Source organism: Mustela nivalis (assembly GCF_964662115.1).
Source record: "Mustela nivalis genome assembly, chromosome: 5".
NCBI lineage: Eukaryota > Metazoa > Chordata > Mammalia > Carnivora > Mustelidae > Mustela > Mustela nivalis.
The window spans coordinates 101692125-101708537 of NC_139024.1; the positions used below are offsets into that span (position 1 = coordinate 101692125).

The 16413-nt window shown below is 40.6% G+C and overlaps 1 protein-coding gene across 8 annotated transcripts in view; it reads right to left on the minus strand.

Moving 5' to 3' along the window:
* DST (dystonin) overlaps positions 1–16413 on the minus strand; it is a 469472-nt gene that overhangs the window by 352677 nt on the left and 100382 nt on the right. For 7 of the 8 annotated variants that reach the window (XM_082731256.1, XM_082731255.1, XM_082731253.1 and 4 more), the window contains exon 4: positions 4583–4790. In XM_082731256.1, coding sequence (XP_082587382.1) covers positions 4583–4790 — 208 coding nt within the window. Of the gene's footprint in view, positions 1–4582; positions 4791–4958; positions 5087–16413 lie in introns of those variants that run through there. The other variant, XM_082731258.1, reaches the window with a different exon arrangement.

Below are 16413 nucleotides of genomic sequence, written 5' to 3' on the forward strand. Positions count from 1 at the left end.
ACCGTATCTCTCTTTCTGTCCTGACCACTGGTTTATAATCTGAGTTTGAGTCCATGTCCCACCAAGCTCCTAGGATCAATGGTTTTCTCGCAGCTTGGTATGCTGTACACATTGGTTCATGAAGTAACAAGCATGCATCATCTGTGACACCTTCTTGAAATGAAAGGGTTAACAATTAGATCCCTAAAAGTCATTCCATTTATAGACCACACACGTACATGAATCTCTCTCAAAATTTTTTTGTCTCCTTTACAATGACTAGGGTCATTGAGGGCACAGTCTGAGCCTCCATCAGAGACTGAAACCCAGCAGCATCCAGTTTTGTGAATATAATCAATGCACTCTTAATTGATTTTAACTCTCCTTTTAAGGAGACAGTCAAAATGAACAGCAGCAGCATTGGGGTTTTCTATAAAGATAGCCTTTGCCCCATGCATTCTTGGAATGGTAATATTGGGTCAACCTGCTAATAATAATAGTCTGTTCCATAGGGAAGCAGAAGTTAAGTACAGCAGTTAAGAGGCTACCCTCTGGAGCTAAGAATGCCTGAATTCAGATCAAGATCCACCACTTGCTAGTTGTATGACCTTAGGAAGAGTCTCTCCCTCTCTCAGCAGATTTCTGGACTAAAAAATGGAGAAAATAACTATACCTACTTCATAAGGTTGTCCAGAGACTAAATGAGACAACACAGTAAATGCTATAAGAACATCTGACCATGGAGCTCCTGGCGACTCAGTTGGTTAAGGATTCGACCCTTGGTTTCAGCTTGGGTCATGATCTCAGGGTCGTGAGATCAAGCCCCATGTTGGGCTCTGTGCTTAGCAAAAGTCTGGTTGAAATCCTCTCTCTCCCTCTGCCTTTCCCCCTGCTCATGATCTCTCTCTCTCTCAAATAAATAAATCTAAAAAAAAAGAGCATCTGACCATTTGCAAACTATCATTTATATAGCATTTACCATATACCAAAGAATTTGTAAAATGTTTTGCACTCACTACTTTATTTACTTGCCACAGCCATGACCCTTTAATAGAGAAAATGAAGATGAGAAAAATTCAGTAAGTTGCCAAAGAAAATACAACTAGCTTGTGATAGAGGGAGAATTAAAATCCAAGTTTGCCTGAGTCCAAAGTCTGACTCTGCTTAGACCCTTCAATTCCAACTTTAAAGAATTTACATGGGACAAAAATCCATATTTTAAAATAGCACTGTTCCCAACAAACCGTGTACCTTTACGGGCACTTCAAGAATAAAAACTCAGCCTACCATATCCAGTAACTAAGAATAGCAGATCTATAGTTCTTATATAAAAGTCATTTATATACAATGGATATTATAAAGCCCCACTCCTTACACTCCATCATCTTTTTCTCACATTGACCCTGAGATATAGGAAAGGCGTACAGTCTCCGACTTTAAAGTGAGAACACTACAGTAAGTGCAAAAGCACTTTTAAAATCGTCAAGTGTCAGACATGTGACATAAGACTCTCTAAAATGTAAACCTGATTATATCACTGCATTGCCGAAAATCTTTCAATAATTCCTCACCACTTACAGCATGAATGGTCCAATCTCCCTCAGTATTACACATAGGCACCTTTCCATTTCCGCTATTCTCTACCAAATCCCATGTTCTACTATGCATTGCACTTGAAATTTCCATATAAACACATCTCCCTACCTTTGTTCTTATGGTTCCATCCCTCTGAAGTGGTCTTCCCTTTCCCCCTATTCCCATCAAGCTCTTTAATTCTCACTTCAAGTGGCACCTCCCCTCAGAAGCTTTCAGGCTCCATTCTCTGTCCATGTTAATTAGACTCTCTTCTGGATTCTTTTCACATTAGGTACTTATATAGCCCTAAGAACTAATCTCTCACACCATGTTGTAACAGTCTAACAACATATCCAGTTATCATATTGGACTATAACTTCTTTAAAAGCAGAACTATGTGCTTTTCTTCATTTTATTCCAGGGACTCGATCAATATTTATTAAATGTGAATGAATTTAGTTATCCCACACACCATAAGGTCTTTTTGACTCTAGGCATTTTCATGTTCAATTTTATTTTTATGACCTTAAAAACAAATAAAAATATTGGACTTTCAACTCCTTTATTACTAAGTAATGAACACAATGGACATCCTCATACCACTTCTGAACCTCACCCCATCTCTTACTAGGGATGAATTTCAAGGATGGGTGAGTTTCAGGCAGAGTGTGAAAATGTCTAATAAAGTTAAAAGTTGAAATCTTTTCATAGTATATTTTCGAACTACCCACAGCATCGAAATCGCTCAGATGCCCTGTTCCCTTATCTTCCACTGGTTGATCAGTGGTGAACAAATAACATATTTGAATTTCATATTTTAGCTACATTATTTTTAAACAGATATCGGAAGACTGGCCTCCAAGTCTTTGCTCCCAAGATATGATTATTATGATTTGTGTAGAAAACAGCCAACTTACCAATATTTATTTTTAAAACAGTAGCATATTTCCATACTAGGGCTGCTTATTCTGTTTGTAGTTTTGTTTTGTTTTTGATTAATCTCTTTAAAATATGTGACTTTGAGGTCTCAAGTTCACTAATGAATACTAACTTTATAGCTCTCCCCATATAGCTATCCCCAACTCAGCGAACATTTTAGAACAAATAAAACATGGCCCCTGCCCTCAGTGAGTTTACCGTCTACCAATATCTTCTTGTCCACTGCATCCCATCAGAACCCCCAGTTCTTCCATTTCTTCCCCAACTACAGTATACACAGATGATTAGTCCCCCCCAACTTCTCTGGACTTCTGGCCTAGTCGTTTTCCTCAATTTAAATAATCTCATTACCTCCTCACAAATTCCTGACCAATCCTTCTCTCATAACCCCTTCCTGCACTATCAAAAAGCAAATTACCCACTTCTGTCACCATCAACAAAAACCTCAAGCCAGAAGCACCTTCTTCCTTCCACAAAATGGACAGAACACAGGCATCCTGTTCTGATGAGCTAGAGCTCCAAATTCTCTCAGCACCCTCCTTTCACCTGTCTTTCCTTTCTGCTGAGCCAAAGACACCTTGCAGATACTGGCTCCTCCTCTCCATGCCTCACACCTGCTCATGGAGGGGCAGGGTGGGGAATGAAGCAGTATCTCTACCGGGCAAGGAGTCAGGCCTCAGTGACTAAACACTTTTTAATACTTGAGGAGGGCGGTGAGATCTAGGTCTGCCTCAGCTCCCCCAAACCACCCCTGCTTGGTCTCACTGGCTCCCAAACAGTCTCCCTCCAGGACCCTCCCTCCTCCCACCCTTTCACTGCTCCACCCCTCCCCTCAAGGCCTGGAAGAGAACAGGCAGCATCTCACAACAGCAGCCAGAAGAAGCTCAAGGCTGTTGCCCCAGAAACCCAGACTAGAGAATGGCTGTCTGGGAGCTGTTTGTTTTTCCTGTAATCAGAAAATCCTACTAGGGGGACTGTAGGGGGAGTCCCTGCTGCTGGCCTGGGCTCTGGACTAGTCCTCACCAGCCCCTCAGAGGAATATAAAGTACCAACTTTGTATTACAGTGGGAGGCAAAAGAAACTGAGTGGGCACACACCCACCACCCCAGAGGGAATGTTCGAGAGTGGAGAAGAAAGGAGCCAGATCCACTGGCTGCAGAAATCAGCTGGGACAAAACCTGACCTTTGGCCTTTGCAAAAGCCAGCGGCTCCCTCCCCCCCCCCCAAAAGACTTAGTCCATCCTACCCATTACCATTCTGAAAGAGAAAATTGTGGAGGGAACTGAGGACCAATCACCCCAGAAAGCAAGTCTCATGCACAGTACACATATGAAGAAACCACATAGGCACTGGGAGGTTGGAGGATTGGTTTCCTCAGTGTTCTCAGCTTTCAGCTGGGTAAAACAAGTCATCCCTTCTGGTTCGACTTCTACACCCAGTGCAAGGGAACACCGGTAACAGAACAGAAACATTGGCACTTCCCCTATATTAATTAATCAGGAATGCATGATGGCTAAACCTTCAAAAGCACCAGGGACGGAAAGCTGCTATGGACACATGGTTCTGACAGAGATGCTACAATTTAAAAAAAAAAAAAAAAAAAAAGGCATCCAAGTTGCTGGAATTCCCTCTGCAATCCCATATACCAAACACCAGGAATCCACCCCAGTTAAACCTGCGAAGCTCAGTGTCCCTGGGCAAAAAATGGAAAGGAAGGGAGCTTTCTCACAGATTCTAGCAAATACACTAGGAATCACAGAAGTTAATACTTTCAGAATGTCACAGCAGCTAGGGCATGTAAATAGGGAAAGTTTAATGCAGATGTCTGTAAATATCCGCCTTGCAATTCGAAGGTATCAATCCATCCAACCAGAAGACAGGGCCAAACAGCTTAGTCACCAGGAGGCTGAGCAAACTGCTTTCTCGATAGAAATCAAGCATAAAGTAAACATGGTCATCCTCCTCCCCCACCTTGAGCACAGATCTCTGCCCAGTGCATCAGCTCCCAGCTCTGGCTCCCAGGGGCGCAGATGGGTGAATTTCCACAACTCCCGTCAGGGGTCCGTCCCCTCCCCAACGACGCGCTTACCTGCTATCCTAAGCACTGCCCTCTCAGCGGGGTCCAGCACTGAGCCCCCATGAATCTTTCTTTTTGATCTCTCATGTTTAGGCAAATTCCAGGGTAAGGTGTCTCCCGGAGCTGGAGATGCGGAGCCAGATTTCTGGCTGAAATCATCCTCATCAGAAAAATCCGCAGAGGAAGACATAGAGCAGCGATAGGACGCGTTCCCGGAACTCTACAGAGGATGACACAGAAAAAAAAAAAAAAGCATTAACAGCATAACACTCACATATGCTCATCGATTTCAACAGCCCCCTCCCTGCCCCCGAACGGAATCTGGCATCCCTGTACCATCCTCAATGCTGAAGGGATACACAAACAAGAAATAAAACCCAGGGCTCACCATCTTTTCTCCGCGGCGTCTCCGACAGCAGAAACAAAACCCAAGCAGTCCCAATACATGGAAGATGTGCACAGAAGTGTGTGGCCTGCGGTCCGGCCACCAGCTCACAAATGACTGGCCCAACAATAAAGCCAGAATCAACAGCCTTCCTGTTACAAATCTATAGTATTTGGCTCCCCCACCAGGACAGGAGAAACATTTTCCATTAGGCTGCTGGTTAATTCATTAAGGCAACTAACTCGAAGTTTCAAAAACAAAGCACAAATGCAGGATGTTGAGTCCCAATTCCTTTCCGTTTCGGGTCGCCTCACCGCTGGAGTCTCCTTTCTGACGAGCTTTAAGCCCCTTGTCCTCTTTATTTAATTTGCTTCATGAGATTGAAGCAGGTTCCCAGAAAAGAGCAAGGAGGGAGGAAGGGCAGATTCTGAGAAGAGCTTTTCTTAAGGCTGGGAGAACACAAAAGACTGTTTTCAGAAGCCTAGGACAGCGCCAATAAACAAACATCTGAACTCAGTTGAGAGTTCTTCAGATAATTTAAACTTCTAACAAAGTAACAGCTGCCAATAATGTAAATGAGGATGATGGCAGCACAGTGACAGGAAACAGAGCCCTTCTCAGCTCCTGGTCATCACACAGGGAACGGAGGAACAGGATGTTTCCACCAAAGCACTTTGCCTAAAGTTAGTCCTCCCTTCATCACGTAGGAACAAATCTGCGGGATCATATCTTGCTAAAAGGGTTCTATCTTCCATTCGGGGAAAGGGCACGAGCGATCAGTCCTGCCTTCTTGATGGAGTTGGGTTTGTGATCCTGTAGAGAGCCACCAGCTTACTGTGGAAATCAGGATGTGATCTGCTCTGGGAACAGAGTTATAGAGTATCAAAGGGAAGTCTTCACTTTCCCATTTAGAATTCCACTTGGCTAAGTGAAGCACATCATAAAGATGGCAAAACTAGTACAACTCGAATTCCTGAAACGTATCTTGCAGTCACCGATTCCTCAGAAGCAAGTTGCAGACAGGAATCAGTGAGGCATACTCCAATTTGAGCAAAAACACTGGCTGCTCACAAAAGCGGTGGCTACTGCAGCAAAACAGGCAGTGTGAGCAACATCCCAAAGCACTCACCCACAGCCTGTGAAACAAACTAGAAGTGAATCAGTACTATTAATCTTGCCTCGCTCTATTCAGGCATGTTGTTACACACGGTCAACACCACCATTTTAACAGTACACATAATATCTCCCACAAAGTAAAGTGTCTAAGGGTTATCTTTAGCTCTGTTCTTCCCTGATAAAGTGGTCTTCCATTTTATTTTACCTGCCATTTCATCACCTTGGCTAATTAATTTATTCAGGTTTTGTGTGTTCTCCTCATGGCAATAATGTATGAGGCAAACATGAGGTAAATACATAAAATTGATTTTTCTGTATTGTAGCTAGAGTCCACAGAGAGTTGTGAGTGGCATTAAGTCAGTCACAGAATGCTATTACCAACCTAATTTATTTTCCACGCTTTTCAGAAAATTCATCTTGAGCTCTCTGAGGTGGTGTTGTCAGCTGGATCCATGAAAAAGGGGGACATTCTTGAAGACTTTCAAAAGGGTATTGGGTTTCTTTGGTTGCCTTGTCTTCCTTAAAATGGCTTCCAACCTGTCCTTACTTAAGGTCATCCTTTATCTGCGAGATTATATTTCTTGTTGCCTGCACAATTTCAGTGACTATAGTAATTTGATTGTTTATCTTTACAGACAGATTTAGGGAATAACTGTTAAAGAACTGCTCCGTTCCAAAAACCACTGGTTATTGATTTTTATAGATAGAGTAATTCTTTTTAATGACCAGAGTCTCAGCTGATTGAACAGCCAGACGTGATTTATGCCATGACATAAACACCATTAATCACACACAGCCAGATGGGAACAGTTACTACCCCAGGACCCAAGGGTGTTGACTAGGGCAGCCTCTAATCTAGTAGTGTCAGTGGTAAACAGATAAGAGAGAAAAGGAAAAAAAGACAATCAGCAACACCTCTTTCAGCAATATATCATATGAAAATATAGATACAGACACAGAGACCCAGGGAAATCATACATATTTATATTTTGGTCAAGTCTCCCAGGTTACACGATTCAAGCATTTTAAGAAAGTATTCGGGGTTTTATTGTTGTTGTTGTTGTTTTCATAATAATTTTCATAAACACTTTAAAAAATATAAGTAAACTATACAAAATTAGGCCCATTTGAATCTTGAAAATTGAGAACGGATTTAAAAGAAGCTGCTCTGAAGGCGACTGATCCCATAAGACTGTTATATGCTTTACTGATTTGCGATGACTTGCCAATTCATGTCACTATCTTGGGGGCTAGAGAGAGGCATGTAAGAGTACAGTTCTCATTTTTTTGGAAAAAACAAACATGTTCCCTGGCCCAAAATCCAGAGCCTCGACTTTGATGTGGGGCTAGCAAGAATAAGACAAAGAGGGTTCTTGCAACCAGCAAAAGATCCAAGATCTCCCTTGTTCAAACCTTGCCTAAAGTTTGATTCATATTAAAATATGAATATCTTATATATATATATACATATATATATATATGTATATATATATATGTATACACACACACACACATCTATGTCCATGAATAGGAGATGGGATAATTACAGTATATCCATATAATGAGCTACAATGCAACAATTAAAGAAAAGTGTTATCGATCTACACTTAGAAAAGTATAAAGAGTTCATATAGAATGATTCTTTTAAAAAATGTGTGTGTGTAGATGGATAAACAGATACATGATTGATAAATAGGTAGACAGATGATAGGTAAGTAGATAACCATTTACCAGTATGTAAACAATGGTTATGTCTGGGTGTTGACTAATACTATAAATAGATTTAATTTTATTTCTTGTAATATTTTAATCCAGAACAAACACACAAAAAGATTACTAAAAAGAAAGATACCATACCAACAATCAGACAGAAGAGCAAAGGCCCTAGTAGGAAGTAACTATTTAACCAGTGCCTTTAACCATTTGGGGCTCATAGGCACCCCTGAAAAGTTGAAGCAATCTATGGAAACATCTCTCCAGAACAGAGCACATGGGCAAATATACACAAATGTTGCATATGATTTTCTTGGGTTCACTGACCCACTGACTTCAAGTTAAGGACCCCAATTTACACCATCATCTATCATCACCATTTAGCATTTGCGTTGAGAACAAGAAAGCACTGTGAGTATGCAGGAAGAGAAATAAAGGTAATTAGAAGAGTAAAGACAAAGTTGACCTAGGTCATAATTTTTTTTTTTTAAAGATTTTATTTATTTGACAGACAGAGATGACAAGTGGGCAGAGAGGCAGGCAGAGAGAGAGGAGGAAGCAGGCTCCCTGCTGAGCAGAGAGCCTGATATGGGGCTCAATCTCAGCACCCTGGGATCATGACCTGAGCAGAAGGCAGAGGCTTTAACCTTCTGAGCCTTCCAGGCGTGCCAGTTCATAATATTTTTAACATTTGGCTTTTTCTTTTCTTTTCTTTTCTTTTTTTTAAATAAAGAACTCTGAACCACCTCTGGATCGATGCTGAGTCTCTACAGCCCAAAACACCAGGTTATGAGGAACCTGTATACCCTGTATTGTGTCTTATTACAACCTAATTATTAAGGCAGTTTTAACAATTGAATTAGATCACCCTAATTTTAAAGTGACTTTCCTAATAGCCAGTGCATTCACATAGTATTAAAAACAACCCAAACGCCTTAAAGCCAAGATAATTACAGAATGCAACATTTTTAGAAGGGGAACTAAACAATAACTTCTCTAATTGAAACCCCGGTGGGGGATCTGAGATAAATACAATGGAACTGCCTAAATTGGAAGCCGCCCAACCTTAGTACCCTGATCTGCAGGAAAGTGCCAGGAAATTGTCTCTGCACTAGACATTCTCTAACTGCAATGAAGAAACAAGTGCAGAGATAAGGGTTTATAAAAGAGCCAGACTTTTAGGGTCCCAGAGACTGGTAAGGTAACTTCCACAAACCTTCATATCTAAATTTTATGCACACGTCTGTAAATATATTCCCAAAAGGTTAAAAACTAAAAAGCACGTAAAGAAACAATTAGGCAGGGGTGCCTGGGTGGCTCAGTCAGTTAAGCATCTGACTCTTGGCTGAGGCTCAGGTCACAATCTCAGGGTCATGAGATGGAGCCCAGTGCTGAGATGGCTCTGCTCAGCACAGAGCCTGCTGGAGTTTCCCTCTCCCTCTCCTTTCCTCCCCAACTCACACTCTCTTTCTCTCTTAAATAAATAAATAAGATATTTAAAATTTTAAAAAAAAAGAACAATTAGGCAATCTAGATTGTGGGGCAATCGATAAAATAACTATCCTGGACTCTTCATAAACGTCAATGTCAAGAAATATACATACCCCCAAAACAGAGAATGTTCTAAATTTAAAAGACAAATAAAACATAACAGCAAATTCATGAACCTTGATGAGATTCTATACTTTTTTTTTTTTAAGCCAAAAAGACATGTTAGAAACAACATAGATCATGGATTGCTTATTAGATATTATTAGGAAATGATTGTTAATTGTCTAAGGTATGATAATGATACTGTAGTTGTGTGAGAAAGAGTCCTTATCTTGGGACACTTTATTCTTACCTTCCAGGCTGGAGAAACTCATGACATCTGTACTTATTTTCAATTGTTTTAATAAAACAGGAGGACTGGTAAATATAGCAATAGGTTAATAATAAGTATCCACTATACTACTCTTTCAACTTTTCTATTCATTTGAATATTGTCAAAATGAAGAATTGGGGGAAACACATAAGCAGGACCCTTCTCAGTTTCTCTAAGTGTTGCTTAGTCTAGGCCTGTTCTCACAAAACCAAAATCCCATGTTGTAAGTACACAGTGATAGTATCCATCTGAGTGATTTCTTGTAACATTTCTTGGTATACAGGTAGAGAATTAGATAAGCACCCAGAAAGGTGATGTGCTTGCCTCAATCCCAAGCAGAGTTTTAGATGGAAGGATATAAAATAGGCTCCATTGTTATTCATTTAAATATAGCCCAGTAAACCTAGTTGATTAAGTATCACTTTTTTTATATTTTACAAAAACAAAAAGAAAGATGTCAAAACTTTTAAAAACATAGATTCCAATTTTGTTTAAAATTCTGTTGATTAGGCAAGTACAAATACTAGCTTCTTGCATGTTATGTAAAAATGCAAAGTATGGCACAAAAAAACACTTATATCCTAGTTTTTTACTGGGAAGTAAGTCAAAAAAGCAAGGGCCCACTATCTAATAAATAATACAATAATACAATAATAATAAATAAATAATAATAAAGAAGACGATCTTTACAACAAATAAACAGATGCTGAAGAAAACAATTAATGAAAATGTAAGAAAGTGCATTTAACCACTTGAAGACAAAATGAGTTACATTTTGGGGACTATGTGCTTGTTTTTAAATTTTTTTCAAAACCAGCTGAACAATTCAAGTACTCTTTCATCATATAAATAACTTTTAATTAGTCTCCCATTGGAAACCACCTCTATTTTTTTTTTTTAATTTTATTTATTTATTTGACAGACAGCAAGAGAGAGAGAGAGAACGAGCCCACAAGTGGAGGAAACAGCAGAGGGAGCAGGAGAAGCAGACTACCTTCTGAGCAGGGACACTGACACAGGACTTGATCCCAAGACCCTGGGATCATGACCTGAGCCGAAGGCAGACGCTTAACTAAATATGCCACCCAGGAGCCCCTGGAAACCACTTTTAAACAGTAAGAGGGAAGGGCCTTCTTGTTTGGCAAGACATCAGCTGTCCCTCACTCTCTCCTTTTAGGGGAGAGAGGAAGAAGAGCTTAGGAGGAGTTAGGGGGAAAGAGAGGTCAGAAAGAAAGGAAGCTGGAAGGTTCTTGGATCTCACTCAAGCAGGAGGCTTTGGGCAAAGAATTAAGGAAGTCAAAGGTTTCTTTCTAGGTGGAGAGCCCCAGTTCATAAGCCTATGAAGGAAGACCACTGGAATTCTGGACACAGACTCTTCCTAGAGTAGAAAGATTATGCATTAGTTAAGAGTGCTCCTTGGTCTTATGTTTCTGGGAAAACTAAGATCACACAACATAATTTTCCTCTAGCTGTATAAGGAGCTCTCCAAGATAAGCATCAAACACTCATTTCTGGGAGGAGCATGGCTTCAGATTCTAGGCAGTCTTGGCTTAGCATTAAAACATTCTGCAAGACTTCCTTCCTTTCAGTCTAACCAGCATGTTTTAACTATACACATCATTTATTGAATGACCATCGTCAGGGACTTTACTGAGCATTTTCATTCACTATCTTATTTAATTTTCACTGCAACCCAAGAACGAGCTTTGGAGAGGTTAAGTAACTTGTCCGTAGTATTCTATCAGAAGAGCCAGGATTTCTATCTGGGTCCTTTGACCTCAAAGCTTGTGCTCTCAACCACATGCCATTAAATGCCCTAAAATGTGATTCATAGGCACTAGAGGAACGTCTTAACATATTGCCCTCAAAGATCTTACCATGTATTTGGGGAGCCCAAAAGGAGTAGACTTGTTCTGTGCTCAGTACTAGGCTCAAAGGATGGAAATGATGAGAGACAGCTATCAGTTTACAATGAAGAAAAACCATACAAAAATATACAACCACTTAAAAGTGGAAAGGACTGCTTCATATGGTAGTAAACATCTTCCCACTGCAAGAGACCAAGCCTTCACTGAGTGGAACGTTGATTTTATTATCCTCTCCCAACTCTAATATTCTTTGGTCCTATGTGTTCTGAAACCTCTGCAAATCTTCTCCCCAAAAAGATCACAAATAAAAGAAAAATTATATTAAGTATCAAAATACCATTTTTTAATTGTAAAAATCTTACAAGTAGACTTTTTTTTGCAAGTCCAGCTTCATTTAATCATATTAAAATTATAAAAACAGAGACAAGAACTAGTCTACAATTGAGGATCTGCAGAAAGTCTCTCAAAACTGAGGAAGAACATTTCAAATAATTTGCCATAAAGAAGGACAAACACAACACTGAAAATAGCCCCGCAAAACAGGAACACATTAGGAAGACAAACTTGAATAACAAAACCATCTCTCTAACTAGAGAATACCTCATCTTATATTTTAAATGGATATTTATTTATATCAACAATTAAAAATGTATCTTCCGCACACATAGTCTTCTGCCTTAGAGGAGCTTTAAGTCCAAACGGAAGAGTAGAGGAGATAAAACAGCCAACTTATATTCAAATATTATCATCTTAATGGGTTAGGCTGAAAAATATCTCTTCCAGTATGATAATGCAAATATATACATAAAGATGTGATTAAGGAGTGACTGGGTGGCTCAGGAGGTTAAGTGCCTGCCTTCAGCTCAGGTCATGATCCCCGGGGGCCTGTGATTGAGTCTCACATCAGGCTACCTGCTCAGCCGGGAGCCTGCTTCTCCCTCTCCCTCTGCCCCTCCCCCTGCTCATGTTCTCTCTCTTGCTCACTCTCTCTCAAATAAATAAATAAAATATTTTTTAAAAAATAAATAATAAAGATGTGATTAATAATATAAAGCCAGGGGCGCCTGGGTGGCTCAGTGGGTTGGAGCTTCTGCCTTCGGCTCGGGTCATGATCCCAGGGTCCTGGGATTGAGCCCCACATCGGGCTCTCTGCTTGGTGGGGAGCCTGCTCCCCCCTCTCACTGCCTGCCTCTCTGCCTAATTGTGATCTCTGTCTGTCAAATAAATAAATAAAATCTTTAAAATATATATATATATAAAGCCAATTAGTAGAGAGATGCTGACTCAGAAAACAGACTAGAACATCTACAGTCCCTTTAGAAGCCAGGATGGAGATTCAAGAGTTCCCAACCTCCCTCATTCCACCAACAGTGTCATGTCCAAAAATGCCAACTGCTGATAGAGTCATCCCACAGATGCTTTGTGATGAGCCTACTCATTTTTAAAAACTTACTAATGATAAACATTTAAAAAATTGCAAATTTTACATGAAATGTGGATGTGAAGCATTGAAACTAGCAGTATTTTCCCTTTTTGGAAAGGACATGTGCTTTCCATTCTGACACAGTCCTTATCTGTCTCACTTCATTTATCTATCTATAATACCTGGTCTATGAGTTTGTGGCCCTAGCATAAATTAAGCCATAAAGAAAGGAACGGGCAACACTGTTGCATTCAGAAAGTAAAGGAGGTAAGAAAAGTAAGGGATAATGGTAAATCAATAGGCTGACAGTTTAAAAAAGGAAACTGGAGAGGAAGAGACAAAACAAAAGGAGAGGGTTATCAAAATATCTCAGTTAAATTAGTGTTAAATAGGAATAGGTGATTCCATGTTCCTGCGGGCATCCAAGTGCTAATCTCATTCTGCTCCATCCCCAAGAACCCTAGTTAACATTTCCAATACCCAGGAAGTGGAACCAAACTGTATGAACTTCCATAAATGCTGGCTCATTATCTCCATCAATCTGGTGGGCTCACCCACTCCACTACTGCAGTTCACCCCCACTGTTGTCTGCTCCAGCCCCTGCCCATGGTCAAATCTGCTACCAAATGTTTCTCCTACCTTTGAGTAAGTCATGGAGGGTGTTTATACCAAATACTTTCAACAGCCAGGTTATAGCTCTGATTTCTGCTTGAAAAAAAGATGTAGGCTATGATCATATATATGGGGCCCTAAGATAGAACAAAGGACATTTGCAAAAACCAAATCCCAACTACTATCTATATTGTCTTGTTATAAAGTTAAAGATACATGCATACTGTGCCAAAGACTGAATGTTGGGAGAAAGCTATATGACCTTGGGGTAACTGCCTGGCCTCTCTGGGCTTTGGTTTTCTCATCTGAGAAATGGGAAACCTAACAGTGCATAAGACATAAGGCTATTGTAGAAGAATAAACAACACATGAAAAGTGCTTTAGCAATGCCCAACATGGAGAAAGCGTTAAGTAAATTTAAGTATAAGTGATGTTACCTATTCACCTTGGGATGATCCAAGGGTAGGTAACTTATTCCAGCTGAGCGAATATGATTGTCAGTCCAGGGAATTTGAAGCAATGAACAGAGACACAGTGACTAGAAGTTATTGGAATGAGGTCACATTAATAACAGCTCTCAGCAAACAAGGTCCATATAGTTTGGCATCTATCCTTCCTATCTTTCTCAAGAGTATTAGTTGAACATTTCAGTTCTTTGGGATATCCTTGTATCTTTCCAATACAGGCCTCTTCTGTTTCTTTTAAATTCATTATCTTCATTGTTGAAAACAACAACCAAAACTTAGGACAAACACATTAGTATTTAAAAAAAAAAAAAAAGGCAATTATAGGTATTTAATTCTTCCCTGCAGAAATATAAGCAGGGTTATGTCTTTATACCTTCATTTTTATTACCTATCTTCATTAATACGACTTCAGAAAATTGCTTTTGATAATAGCTTTTACATAGTTATTTGCTCACTTCAAACAGCTACTACTTAAATTAAGTGGAAAAATTACTTTTTCATTTAAAAAAAAGTGCCTTATTATTGCACTGAAGCCAAGTACATGAAATTTTAAGTGCTTGGCACTTCCATGGTCCCTTTTTGAGGAAAACAGTGCTGGTTCCCAGGTGTGTTATGTGAAAACAAGCCTGCCACCACCAGCCACAACTGACTGGAACCATGAGTCACTGCCTGAACATAAAGAAGCCCACTGCCCCTGGGCTGATTCTTCATACTGGATGGTGGTAGCCCAATCCAATCATAGCCTCTCCACTGGGGAATAAAGGCAAAGTACACTCCTAAGGTCCCTAACTACTATTTGGATTTTCCTGAAGATGTGCTATACATCCCACTCTTGGAACACTTGAGATCCATCTGGAACAACTGTGTGGCTCAGCGGACCTACATATACACTAAAGGCTCCCTCAGATTTCATTTTCTCTTTGTGATGGATCTCTCTTTCAGAAGGTAATCTGGCTCTGCCCCTTCCTTGCTTTATCCCTAGGGGAAGCTATGTGTCAGGGCAGGAAGCAGGAACAGACTGCAAGAACATTTGGCTTTTGTTTTCCACAAACCTAATCTGTTGAGACTAGGGTTGTAGAAGGGAGCAGAGGATTCTGGGGAAAAGGACTTTGCCCAGCCTTAAAAGAGGCCCTCTTGGGCTACAGGGAGCATCTGTGGATCCTGGAGCAGGGAACTTCTTAAATCCCAGCCATCATAAAGAGATGGCTATCTGGTATGTCTAGGGGGACAAACCCTGTGGTTCACATTTCAAGATCCCTGTGTCCTAAGAGTAGCTCAGAAACAGCCTAAAGGGCCCAATGGGCCATCATGGGGGGTGTGTCAGCACAAGCTGGGGGCACAAATATTCCCCCCATTCAATGACACTTTGGCATCTTATAAGAACCCAGAACATTAACACAACTCCAAGATGCAGGAAGCAAAGAACATGCAACCCAGCATAATGGGAGCCTGGGAGTCAGAACCTAAGTTGACAGGAAAAAAGAGAGAGAGAGAAAATATGTTATACTAGAGTTCATAGCCTAAGATTCAAACTCACTGTATGTCAGTGAGTAACTGTGTAACTGTGTTACACAGTAACTGTGTCATATTTACTTTAGAATCCCAATTCTTAGGAGTGGGCCCCTCATGACTATCTATTGAATGAATCTACTGGCTCAAAGCTTGGCTTCAGCAGGGGGGTCCCACGGGAGTAGAGGTTCAAAGAGGAAGCTCTGCCAACTAGGGCTATAGATGTACTGAGTGTCTGTCTGTCTGTCTGTCTGTCTGTCTCAAAAACACACAGAACCCATCAACAAAATTACCACAGCAGCTATCTCCTCCTACATCTTCTTCTTCCTCCAGCATCATTTTTCTTTTTAAGACTGTCTTGAATTACTCTAGAACCAAAGTAGAAGGAAATATACTTGCTTGCTTACTTGCTTACTTGCTTACTGCCGCCTTATTTCAAAGTGGGTATTAAAGGGGCAGCTGGGTGGTTCAGCCAGTTAAGTATCTGCCTTCAGCTCAGGTCATGATCTCAGGACCCTGGAATTGAGTCCAATGTCAAGCTCCCTGCTTGGCAAGAAATCTGTTTCTCCCTCTCCCTCCACCCCTTCCTCTGCTTGTGCTCTCTCTCTCTCAAACAAATAAATAATATCTTTTTTTTTAATAGTGGGGAAAGGGGCACCTGGGTGGCTCAGTGGGTTAAGGCCTCTGCCTTCAACTCCGGTCATGGTCCTGGGGTCCTGGGATCGAGCCCCGCGTTGGGCTCTCTGCTCAGCAGGGAGCCTGCTTCCTCCTCTCTCTCTGCCTGCCTCTCTGCCTACTTGTGATCTCTGTCAAATAAATAAAATCTTTAAAAAAAAAAAAAATAGTGGGGAAAGAGGAAAAGGAATTTAATACCTACAAGTTACCT